The 12,933-nt window shown below is 40.0% G+C and overlaps 1 protein-coding gene across 1 annotated transcript; it reads left to right on the top strand.

The window, feature by feature from the left end:
- The first annotated feature begins 4,013 nt into the window (after window positions 1–4,013).
- On the top strand, window positions 4,014–12,158 carry LOC145399495 (glucose dehydrogenase [FAD, quinone]-like). Its single transcript, XM_080272100.1, has 14 exons — window positions 4,014–4,146; window positions 5,307–5,509; window positions 5,818–6,007; window positions 6,360–6,494; window positions 6,987–7,108; window positions 7,609–7,665; window positions 7,874–7,987; window positions 8,440–8,596; window positions 8,741–8,898; window positions 9,573–9,750; window positions 10,065–10,138; window positions 10,775–10,926; window positions 11,350–11,472; window positions 12,110–12,158. Exons 1-14 carry the CDS (start codon window positions 4,014–4,016, stop codon window positions 12,156–12,158), a joined length of 1,845 nt encoding a protein of 614 aa, XP_080128226.1.
- Window positions 12,159–12,933: the final 775 nt, after the last annotated feature.

The raw sequence follows: 12,933 nt of genomic DNA, 5'->3' as shown, positions 1-12,933 counted from the left end.
CCACACCGGATTAAAATTGTCAGATTGTAGAAAAATTACACAAGACTAGCCAGCTGAAAAAAATTAGTTTGCATTGGAGACCCCAGGGATGATACATCCGTATATATGATACCAAACATTAGAGTCATAGCTAGAGGAAAAATTAATTTGGAACTGCATATTTCCAAGCTTTACTAAAATCCATTGTACTGATTTCCATATTGCATTTAATATTTTTGGGATTTTCTTTGTTTGATTTTGATGTGGTTTTTCAGTTGACCTTTTAACAAGAACATTTTATCATGCGCTTCACATTTAAACTGTTTTCATCCTGTGTGAATTTCGGTACAGGTATGAATTATCAGGCTGCATTGTGTGTGTGTGTGTGTGTGTGTGTGTGTGTGTACTCTGTTTAATACACTGCAGACACCGAAACTTGACTTCCATGTGGAGGATTTGCTGTTTTGATGTGGCTGCATTTGAGAACCTTTTTGCACATACCTCACACTTGAAGTACTTTTCTCCTGCATGTGGAAGCATACGTTGCTCTAGGTCTACTTTGTGCACAGCTTTCCATGTAACTCACTGTTGTGTGCTGTTTCAAGTTAGATCTAATTAGGATTTACTTTCTACACCTGAAACACTCAAAGTTTTTAATACCCATTCCTTTACTGTACTTAGACCCCTGCTGGTTTCCTTTGCACCGACATTCACCTGCAGGTTCCCTTTACTCTGCATACACCCCTGCTGGTTCTCTTTAGTCTGCATCCACCCCTGCTGGTTCTCTCTACTCTGCATACACCCCTGCTGGTTCCCTTTACACCTACATTCACCTGCTGGTTCCCTTTACTCTGCATAGACCCCTGCTGGTTCTCTCTACTCTGCATACACCCCTGCTGGTTCTGTCTACTCTGCACACACCCCTGTTGGTTCCCCTTACTGCGTACGCCCCTTTGTGGGTGTCCCCCTCCCCATGTCACGCAACGCACCCATATACAAACGCATTCCTCCTCCGCTCCCTTTCCTTCTCTATCTAGTGATAGTGGCACTGAAAGATGGAGGTTCTGACTCAGAGGCATTTAAGCTGCGGCGAGAGAAAGTTACGTTTTCAGGAAGGATTTAGTGTCAGGTCCAGTTCTTATCAGTCAGTTCACTCCGATGACACACTTTTAATTATTTGTTTAATTATTATTTACTTATTAGATTGATAGATTTAAGAGGGTAATTTGCCTAATATTTGTCTGATAGTTTATTTTGGAGACTGTGAAGGTGAAGATGGTAATGTGTGTTTCTGGGAAGGGATCTCTCTCTCTCTCTCTCTCTCTCTCTCTCTCTCATAATTTTTACTAGCACTCTGCCGTGTGTGTTGTGGATGATGGTGGAGAAAGGGAAAGGCGCAGAAATAGTGTTTTGCGGGAAGGTGTGGATCAGTTGGCGTTACATTCATAGGCGAGGGCTCGACTCTGGAGGGCGAGGCGGTGTTAGTGTGGTGCCAGACGTTTTGGTGGGAGGGTGTACTGTGGCTGGTGCTCCTGATTTTAGCCTCTTGCGTAGTGAGTTATTCTGATGCATGTGGTTTTTCCTTCTGCTTTATTGCTACTCTGTTCATTCAGGTTACTAGTTTTCATCTTCTGGTTAGTGAGATTTTGCTGTTTTTTTTTTTTTTTTTCCTCCCCCCCCTCCCCTAGTTAATGGATCTCTGCCTGTTATTATTGTTCATTTATTATTGTAACTCATGAACATAACCCACTGGAAAAAATGACACACACACACACACACACACACACATTGGTCGGAACTTTCGTCTCAGATAAACTTTTAATCGCTGCGAAATAAGCGATTATATGCAACTCAAAAAAAAAAAAATCACTCAGCCAAGTGGTGAAAATGACTGATAAATTACGTTTAGACAGAATTAAGCTTTGTGTTATATACATCGTGCCGTGAAACTTTTATATATATATATATATATATATATATATATATATATATATATATATATATATACTTAGGCCAGCGCTATTCAGTGATAGTTTCCCGTGTGTGTGTGTGTGTGTGTGTGTGAGATAGAGGTGGAGTAGGATATGGTCACCCTTTAACACCTCTGTTTATTCGTCCCTTGCTGAATCAAACCTTGTTGTCGGTCATTAAAATACTTGTACTGTACTATATTTTCTGCCAATATTGAAGGATGAACACTGCTCTCTAGGTTGAATAAAGTCGCTTGGTGGTAACGAATAAAGTAATGAAGCCCTTCCGACCATGAGAGAACTGAGTAATGTGCGGAGAATCAGTGAAATAAAGAAAAATAACATGAAAAAAAGAAGCAGAAATTATCCAGGATCTCTGTTAAGGACCCCCCCCCCTTTTTTTTTAGGATATGGTCACAACTTTCCCCGGTCGAGATGCGTGTCTTTCCTTTTTCGGCTGTGTGTGTGTGTGTGTGTGTGAGAGAGAGAGAGAGAGAGAGGGGGGGGGATGTGACTGAGAAAGAAAACATATTAGGGAATGAAAAAGAGGGAAAGTAAATGATTCGAGAAAGGAAGGGAGAGAGTGAATGAGAGCAAGCAAATTAAAACAAGTGAAGGAATGAAAGCCAACGTATTATAATTAAATAGTGAAGTAACCAGTAAATGAATGAAAAAAATAGATACAAGTAACTAGTGAAAAATACCAACTCTTCTCAGCCCTCATTTTTTGATGGATATGGTCGGCCCTCGCTTTACTTTCGCTTTTCAGGTTCACTGTTCTCTCTCTAATGCTGTTAGAGAGAGGGAGTGTGTGTGTGTGTGTGGAAGAGATACTGTGTAACGTTTGAAACTCGTATGTGTACTGAGAGAGGCGCCAAGGAGGAAGTGACTGCCTAATACACACACACAAAAAAAAAAAACAGAATCTCATCAAATTTAACGACGCCTGACACGATGACATAAAGCTTAAATTTATTCTCAGTTCATATTAGTTTCAAATTTTACCAATACTCTGCTATTACGCAACGCCCGCTATTTCCAGCTCTCGTGCCGAAAAGAAAGGTTGAATGGTGGGCAAGTTTTTTGTGTAATTTTTTTCTTTGGCGTTTTTTTTTCTTTCCTTTTTCTATATACTTTTACCGGGAGTGTGAGGTAACGCGTTTCTCTCTCTCTCTCTCTCTCTCTCTCTCTCCGTTTTTTATCAGACTTGCACGCATCACGTTTGTCGATACACTTGTCTTTCTCCGTGCAGTTTCTCCCAACCATTCTGCTACGTAATTTGTGGTTAGCCTAGTTTATTATGCAAGAGAGAGAGAATAAAATATACTGTGTTTATTTATGTAGAAAGTTATTGTCAAATTTGTAATGTATTTGATTGTGTGTTATTGTGTACTTGCAAGTAAAGGTGTTAATGTGTGTGTGTGTGTGTGACGGATGGCTTCAGGATATGCTTTTTAAACTCAAGCTATGACACCTGAATGAAGTATTATATGGCTAACTGAAAGAGAACAATTTGAACTATCCTGACAGTGAGAGGGTTAGTGGTAACAGTATTATCAGAGACGCGTATTGCTCAGATGAATGAAATCGTCTGGAGAAGCAAGAATAAAATAAAGAATACATGTCAGGTTGAAGGTGTTGACTTTCTTACTGCCTTGGGATCACTTCTGTTGCACTGATTAAATTTTTCTATCGTGAGAGCATAAAATACCTAAGTTTTATTTGTGTGTGTGTGTGTGTGTGTGTGTGTGTAAGCAACCGTTTACCTTTATTTACATTATTTTTTTTACAAGTTGCAATTTACTTTTTATTTTCAGATGATGCTGTGACTACTTGGGTTATTGCTAGAGAACCATCACTACCTCCTTCAGTACCATGACAGACCTAAGTAGATGACTGTAAGCTACATAGGGACAGTCAGAAGCCCTTCTCCCTCTCCCACACCCTGTCATCTTTATCGTACTCTCATCCATTCCACTTCAGTCTTAACCTTTCCCTCACCTTTACCCTACCTTACTCTTCCTCTCCCACTCACAGTCTCCCTCTCCTTACCTCCCTCTCACGATGTCCATCCTTCCCTCCTGGCTTCAACCAGTGCCCCTCCTTCGTCTGGTGCTACTCATGGTGGTCAAGGAATTAGGAGACCACACCTATGACAGTTCACACCTCCTCACTACCTACTACGACTTCATTGTGGGTAAGATGGTGAATGTGATGGTGTGGGGATTAAAGCTGTGTTCTCTTTGGTGTAGATTTCATAGTACTTATTCATTACTTATTGTTCCCATTACAGTGGGATATTCTCTTATATGCAGTTTATGTACCAGTTTTATATCGAGAGCTATAGTTGTGTGTGTGTGTGTGTGTGTGTGTGTGTGCAAAATAATCAGTAAAGGATAGGTGTCAGGAGGTTGGCAGAACCAACAAGAATACTACTCAGAGGGGACTGGGAGAAGTGAGATGAGAAATGAATTGGGCATAACAAAAGTAATAGTTTTGGGGGTATGTGTGAGTATAATTTGCATAATAGTGATGGGTGTGTTAATCAAAATGTTGTAAGTGTAGTGATGCAACTGTGATGACAGATACAATAATGATGATAGTACAGTTTACCTCACTCCATCTTTATATGGGATAAAATGCCATGATGATGAGGCTTAGGAAGATTATGATGATAGTGGTGATGAGGATGATGAATAGGATGATAGCATTGAAGCCATTGATATATCTGTGGGAAGGTAGGTTGATGATGGTGATGCCATTATTTTGTCAGGTTGGTGCAGTAATAATGGTAATAGTGTTGATGGTGGTCTGATAGTTGGAAAACACCGTCCATCCATCATCCAGTCCTATGTCACCCCATGAGGAGCCCAGGGTGAGGCAAGTTGGTCCTGACATTTAAGATGAGAGTGACCAGCCTCACTCATCCCGGAGTGGCATTAAGTGAGCAGTAAACTCCAGCCACCCCTTAGATATAAGTCTTCACATGCTCAATCCAATTGGAACACCTTAATTGCCCACTAATCACCAGGCACCGTAATTTGGTTATATGGTTGCCATCTAGCATAGTAAATGGTTTCCTGGTGTACAGGAAACCATTTGGATTGCCGCTCAGTATAGAGTCACCCATAGGCAGAAGGAAGAGGATATAATGGAGGAAAGAAAGACAGAAGAGGGAGTGTAAAGTCACCCATAGGCAGAAGAAAGAGGAGAGAATGAAGGAAAGCAAGGCAGAAGAGGAAGGTAGGACGAGAGGAAAGGGCAGACACCCAAATTAGCCCTACATCGAGTGAGTGGATGGTGAGCGCCCCCACCTAAAACATCATAATGGTTATAATACCATTTTCCTCTCAACAGTTGGTGCAGGCTCAGCAGGGGCAACAGTAGCGTCAAGACTGTCAGAGGTGGAAGGTTGGCGGATCCTGCTGCTAGAGTCAGGGGGAGAGCCACCGCCAGAGAGTCACGTACCAGGACTCTTTGGTACTCTGTTGGATGGAGAAGCGGACTGGAGCTTCAGAACTTTGCCACAGAAACATGGGCTTAGGGCCTTTAAGGACCAGGTGAGAAAGAGAGAGAGGAGGGGGGGTAATTGTTTACTTTAGTTTGTGAAATGACAAAACTGATGGGAGAAAGACAGCCATCCCTAATTAGACCAACCGAGCCCAACCTTACGTAAACTCTCATCCTGTCTTTTCCTACCCTGTCGTAACCCACCGTACCCCACACACCCCACTCCAACTCACCTCACTCTAACCTTGTTAAACCCAGCCAAATTTAACCTCCAACTTGCCTTATCCTACCCTGACCTAATTGAACCTAACTTAATCAGTGCAATAGTGAAAATCTCAAAAACACCCCTCTTACGTAGACTACGCCTTTCAACCGTGGGCGTGTGATTGGTGGGAGTTCAACCATCAATTACATGATGTACGTGAGGGGTAATAGGAGGGACTTCGATAATTGGGCTGCCCTTGGAAATCCTGGCTGGGACTTTGCCTCAGTACTACCCTTCTTCAGGAGAGCTGAGGACTATCGGGGGACCAGACATGGGGCTACAGGTAGGTGGGTGAGAGAAAAAGGTTATTCCTTTCATATTTCTGTAATTGTGCTTTTTTTGTATTTGAATACTGTGTTGTGCATAGCAGGACTTAACAGTTTTGCATACTACAACAGCAATGTGTATAAGTATCTTTTTAGTTATTTACTTTTTTTAAGGGTATAAAAGTCATGGTGAAGTAGAAGACACTAGCAGCTCCCTACAACACCACAAGCTACCATACCCCTGTCATGCCTCACATTAACAGCTCACACAAAACGGCTTTCAATGAGGACTTCCTAAACACTAGCTAACTCTGCATCTGCAGATACACGGTACTCCCTTTAGTAATTCCCCTCCTCCATCTTGCCCAGCGGAATACCATGGTGTAGGAGGCCCAGTGAGCGTGGAGGACAAGCCATGGTATACGCCCCTACTGCATGGCTTCCTCAGGGCAGGGAAGGAACTGGGGTACGCTGTAATTGATGCTAATGGGCCAGAGATGATAGGTGAGTTTGGCCAGTATTAATGTAGAGAGACTGTATATCCAATTCTTATATTCATTAGTTTTGTTGAAAAATGTGACTTGCTTGTGATGTGCTGGTGAATGGAGAGACACTTGGATTGGTGGAAGTGGTGGGTATCTCAGTGCAGTAATAGGAAAGAGAGGTAAATGTATATGAAATGAAATGATGTGGGAAGAAGCCTTGATAGGATGTAGAGGACTGTGTGGAAACTGCAAGAAAAATTGCATGGTGTGTTAGTTTCCATATTGACATAAGTGTGTGAGATTGGTATTGCATGAATGTGAAATGTCACGAGTAAGAACAGTTGGAATGGAACTTCTAAAAAGTGTGTGTAGTGTTAAGTGGCTAAGATAAACAATGTGATTCTTGAAAAATGTGCTGTGGCTGCCAACACTGCCACTTCCTATGTCTAGATCACTGGGCATCTCTAGATAGTACTGTGATTGATGTACATGAATACAATTTTTCCCTCAGGTTTCAGTGTACCAGAAATGACTATTAGGGATGGTCGACGTTGCTCCACCGCTGAAGCCTACCTTAAACCTGCCTCCCAACGCTCAAACCTCCATATCATCACCTATGCCCATGTCACACAGGTCAGAGTGAATTAAAAATATTGTGCTGGTATTCCAGAATAGGTCTTATCAGTTATGCAAATATGTCAGTGTAATGTAAAAGAATACATGGTAAACCTGTTGTAAATATTGCTGGAATGATACATTTTATTGTGGTTACTCATGGATGGATACTTATAATGATATTTCGTAATTTGTTTCACAGAGACCTTAGTATGTGCAGGGTAGTTTTTAGTTATATACGAGTATTTTTATTTCATCTTTTTCTTACTTTTGAAACAATATCAGTGTTTCATCAGTATGACATGAAATGTAACAATTCTTTACCCAAACGTTAGTTCTTTTTTGTCATCTTCAATTTATCATCTTTGATAGGCAGCTTATTCTCCAGCAGATAGTATAGGTTCTCTATCCCAAATACCTTGAAGACTTGCTGTTGCAAAATTTATCAGCAGCTTTTATGTTAGCTTATACTGCCTGTGTTGAAGAAGGAAAAATTAATTGATCTTTTGTTTCCACAGATCATCTTTGACCAAAACAATAGAACTGTGGGTGTAAGATTCAACCATAAGGGTAAGGTTGGTAACATAACTCTTGAAATGGGTTACAACCTTGAAAAAGTAGAGAGAGACAAGTTACATGATGTTAGACTTTTTTTTTTTTTTTTTTTTTTTTTCCCCATATATTGATATTGGTATAAGGGATAAATTTCATATATGTAACTTAAACTGCAAGACATGGATTTGTAAAAAGTCTGTGTGAAGCTCACCTTTATTCTTCTCCCAGCATCGTATTGCCATAGCCAAGAGGGAAGTGGTGATTAGTGCAGGTGCTGTTTCATCCCCACACCTGCTCATGCTGTCAGGAGTGGGACCAGCTGATCATCTTAAAGCACATGGTGTGAGTTTGGATTTATTTATTTATTAGCTCTCTTCCAGCTCTGTTTTTCATTACCTTTGTTCTTTCAGCAGTTTTCTCTCTTCTGTTTTTGTTTTTCATGTTTCTTTTTCATGTAATGAGTCTCATTTTCTTGCTTTCCTGTTCCTAATCTAGATCCTTCCCACCCAATGCAGATGCTAGTTGGAAATAGGGTTAGGAAGCTGTTAATAAACTTGTTTTGTACTCCACTGATTATTTGGAGAGAGAGTTTTATAAATAAGAAAGAACACCAGAACAGTGGCTGCTGGAATAACAGTTACTGGTAGCCGAACATTGGGGCATGGTTTTGAATTTATATGATTTGATTTAATGATGGTTTATGAAAGCATTGGATCTTTTTTTTGGGGGGATGTATGTTATGTGTTTTTTACCAGCTTTTGTCACTGCTTCCACCCATGTGCCCATCCATCCAGATCCCAGTAATCAGTGACCTACCAGGAGTAGGAGGCAACCTGCAGGACCACGCCTCAATATTCGGCCTCACATGGACCACTTCACCGGGCCACTCTCTTACCTGGTCCACCCTCACCTCTCCTAGGGCCATATCGGATTATATCTATACGAGACGAGGTGAGAGAGAGAATGAAAAATAAAGAGGGGATGAGATTATAAAATAAGAATGATTAGGGGATGAATTTTTATATCGAGCTAGGCTATGTGTTCAATAGTCGGTGTGTTCCTTGAGGCCCAGCAGTCCCTTTTTTCCCCTCACAGGTCCACTTTCCACTCCCTTTCCCATTGAAGCCCATGCATGGATAGAGTCCGATGAAGGTGATCCCTACTGGCCACAGCTGCAGTTCCTCTTCATGGCAGGCACAGCATTATATGATGATGGCTTTGCTATGCCTGATTTACTGGGCTATGACAGGAAGGTTAGAAACATTAAAACATAAAGGAAGTCTTCATTATTTACCAATCTTGTTTTTGTTATTTACTATTCATTTCATTATTTATGGTACTGTTCTTTTCATTATTTACTAGTTTTGCTTTCATTGTGCTGTTCTTGTTTTATTTACTATTTTCTTGATTTTGTATTCTTATTTTCATTATTAGTTAACTGTCCTTTTCATTATTTACTATGCTTGCTTTCATTATTTTTCTGTTTGTGTTTTGCCCACTGTAAATACTGTATATGTGTAGCCAGGTACCATACTCTAATATGTTTAACTATAACAGAAAAATTGGGGAGAGGGGGGGGATCCACAAATACTAAAATTCAGTTTTCTTCGTAGGTGTTCTGTTAATTATCTCAGAGATCTGGCTGCTTTGAGAGTAAGAAGCTAAATGATATTCATACATACTTTACATTCCTTGGTCTCTGCTTTAATTACCGTACAGTATTGCCAGGTATGCCTGGAATACCTCTGTGCAGTGTGGCCTCTTCAGCCTGCATCCTCTGTGACCTTAGTAGCTTGTGATCTTCCTAACATACCTCAGTATTTATCCTAAATTAACGTGAGATATCCATAGTGTCCATAGCTTGTTGTATCAGTAATGTATAATCTTAATATCATGTGAAATAAAATTAATATATAACCTCTGCCAGTTCTTCTACGACTATTTCTGGGACATCCGAGGCAAGGAAGGCTTCAGCATCTCTCCCATGTTGACCCGAGCCAAGAGTCGAGGCACAATCAGGCTCCGCTCTCCTGACCCCCATGATGACCCTCTCATTGACCCTAACTACCTCAGTCACCCTCATGATGTCACTACTCTCATTAAAGGTCGGTTGACTCTGGCAGATTGAAAGGGGATGGGGGGCTCCATGAAGTCCAGATCCCTCTTTTTTTATGTTTTCATACATATACAGTATATATTTATCTATTTAGCAACATGCACAGGCAGTTCTTGTAAGTAGTCTTTGTTTTTAGTATTCATTATAAACAAAAAAAGCTTCATTCTTGTCCCTGTTATCAGTAAAGTTAGGAGCTGAATGTAACTTTACTGTTGTAAGTTATTCAGAATGGAACCTTGCATAAATACAGATAGTCCTGACCCTTATGCAGTCAGGAAGCATAAATCTCTCTCCCTCTTCTAGGTATAAAGTTTGCCCTGAAAGTGGGAGGATCACAGTCCATGAGGGAAGGCTTTGGGGCCAAGTTTCATGACAAGGTATGCATATGTATGTCACCCTAATTAATACTCCTTATACTTTGATTAACCTTTTTTCTGTCAGTGCTGACTTTCTGATGCTACATTCTACTCCACTGATTGTTTCCTTGCAGTTTAGGCTTTCAGTGAGTGATAATGTGACTTATTTTAGTGGACATGCTGTTTTACTTTTTCAGTGTTTCTTCTGTACTTTTTTTTTTCTTTTCATTTGTACTTAGTGATAATGTGGCTTATTTTATTGGACATGCTGTTGTAGTTTGTCCATGTTTCTTCTGTCCTTTTTTTTTGCCTTTTCATTTGTACTCTATCTTTTATTGGTTCTTGATGCTGTCTCACCCCAGCCACAAAGTGGAAAAAAGGTCAGGATTATTATTTTTACTCGGTTTTTGTATTTATTATTTATTTATTTGTTGCTTTATTATTCTGTGGATGGTGTTAGAGTGTATGAGGCAGAGTCTGAAATTTTGTTTTATTTGACTGATGATTTAAATACAAGGGGTGGTTGGGGTTCAATGGTCACATGTTACATCCCTGGTGAGTGATCAGTTACCCTCATTAATTTTTTTCTTTTCCCCTGTAGATATATAAATTGAGTGATTGATATAGATACATCATTTCTTCATTAATACTTTGTAGGTTGTGCCAGGGTGTGAGGCAGAGGAGGTAGAATCAGACAGGTACTGGGAATGTGTCGTGCGCCACCTGGCAGCGACCACATACCACCCTGCTGGAACATGCAAGATGGCACCACACACAGACCCATATGGTGTAGTGGATCATTTGCTGAGGTGAGTTGAGAGAGGAGGGATAGAAAAGGAGGCTCAGAGAAAATGCTGCTGAGTAAAACCATCTGAGAATAGCAGGATTAAAATAGTGTATGTACTTCAGGGGTTAGGAGGATGTAAATATGGTGCTTTATAGTGTTTTGTGCAGATATGATTTATAGTTCTTTGTGAGTGTGTCAAGAGAGTACCATAAACTCATCCCATGTAAGACTGAAGAATATGACAAGGTAATTATTCACAGTTAAGGTTTTGATAATGATTAGAGTTTTTAGCACATATGGTGGTGTACATTTCACTTGTGCTTAGTAAAACTGTCTGATGTTAGCCAAAATAAATAAGAAAGCAGTTTGTTTACAGCCAGAGGGTTTATAGTGCACAGTTGCTTATGCTTTACAGGGACTTGTTTTCGTTGTTGTGTTTTGTCAGGGTGCGTGGTGTATCTGGCCTGAGGGTGGTGGATGCCTCAGTCATGCCCCTGGTGGTGTCTGCTAACACTAATGCTGCCACCATTATGATTGCTGAAAGGGCCAGCCACCTCATCAAGCTTGGGTAAAGCATACATTTTTGTTCTTCCTCATCTGTGCACTTTCCTTGCCCTCTTTCCCTTATTCTGCATCTTCAAAAAAGAAAGTTAGAAACTAGCACAACAAATACTGTAAAAGGCTTGATAATAGACCCGTTAGGCTTACCGTCCTTCATACAGTTCTTCACTTAATCTTTTGTCATCCTCTGCATTATTTCACCATATATGCATGTTTACAGTGTCTTTGTTGGGAAGTGCTTATCTGTGCTTTCCAAATTCATATAATCAGTTGGCTTCCCATGTTAGGGCCATGTATTGAATATGTGTTGAATACATCAGAGCTGGTTGGTTGCTTGAAAGTAACTTGGATTATTGCAGTTATAAAAGAAAAATAATTTAACTTTTCCTTCAGATGTCCTTATTCTAATTGTTGAAGAGAACAGAAAATCATGCAGCATGAAAAACACCATTTATGCAGAATGTAAAGTGAATGAAGCAATATTCTCCATTTTAGTGGAATTCCAGATACTTAACGTAAAAAAGGTCGGATTTGCAGTATCTCGGTATTCTTGAAAAGTCATATAGAGTAACTATAATTAGGCTTTCAGTGTACATTCTAGTGCTATATGCTGTTAATGTAATGCTTCTATCCATTTCTTCCAGATGGATCTCAGAGTTTCCTGATGGGTTGCCTGCAGTGAACTTCAGTTAGCCTTCATGCAGTAGAACCAAGACTGGCATTCATATCAGCTTAGGTTTCTACTGACTCATCCACAGTGATATATTTTTGCATATGGTACGTTGTGTAAAACATGTACAGTACATAGTAGAACATACAGCTTCATCCACTTTACAATACACCACCACCCCATCCAAGACTGGGCCATCTGGCTGTAGATAGATAGATAGACTAAGTTAATATTTACTTTTATGCTATTCAGGTCTAGTTTTGTATCTAAGGGATGTGAATAATTACATTACATATAAGAAGGTGGCAAGGTGTAACCTGCAAATAGATTCTAAATGAAGAATTGCTAGCAAGGCACAACTTACTACAGTGTGGTATCAAAACCTGAACCCAGTGGCTGGAAAGGGACACACTGCTCCATTACTTGTGTATTGAGATGCAGTGTTGTGACCTATGCTGGCGTGCTGGAAAATAAAACCTGAAATATGCAAATCTTATAATATTGGCTTGGATAATATAATTTGCCAAACTGACAACTAAAATATGTGAATGTGAAATAAATTACTATATTAATGCTGATAATCCTTTCAGTTTAAAAAATTTATCCTTAGTGGAATAATTGTGTAACTTTAGCATCATACCGAAGGGTGTAATAATACCAATATTTCTGACATTTTGAATCCATGGGGTCTCTACTAGACTAAAGAAATGGTCAGGTACTGTACTATGAATTAAATAAACGATTAGACATTCCTGAATAAAGAGTATAAAGTACTGTATGCCAGTTTCCTTGATGAAC

This window comes from Coenobita brevimanus, chromosome 49 (assembly GCF_032717465.1).
Source record: "Coenobita brevimanus isolate Jiangsu-jjx chromosome 49, ASM3271746v2, whole genome shotgun sequence".
Taxonomy (NCBI): Eukaryota; Metazoa; Arthropoda; class Malacostraca; order Decapoda; family Coenobitidae; genus Coenobita; species Coenobita brevimanus.
This window is presented reverse-complemented; position numbering and strand designations above follow the sequence as displayed.

Excerpts from the sequence above, each read along its gene's own strand:
- LOC145399495 (XM_080272100.1), top strand. The coding sequence starts at position 4,014 with ATGTCCATCCTTCCCTCCTGGCTTCAACCAGTGCCCCTCCTTCGTCTG. Across the intron at positions 7,666-7,873 it reads GATTCAACCATAAGGGTAAG|CATCGTATTGCCATAGCCAA; the intron begins GTTGGTAACATA and ends TTCTTCTCCCAG. Across the intron at positions 7,988-8,439 it reads ATCATCTTAAAGCACATGGT|ATCCCAGTAATCAGTGACCT; the intron begins GTGAGTTTGGAT and ends CCATCCATCCAG.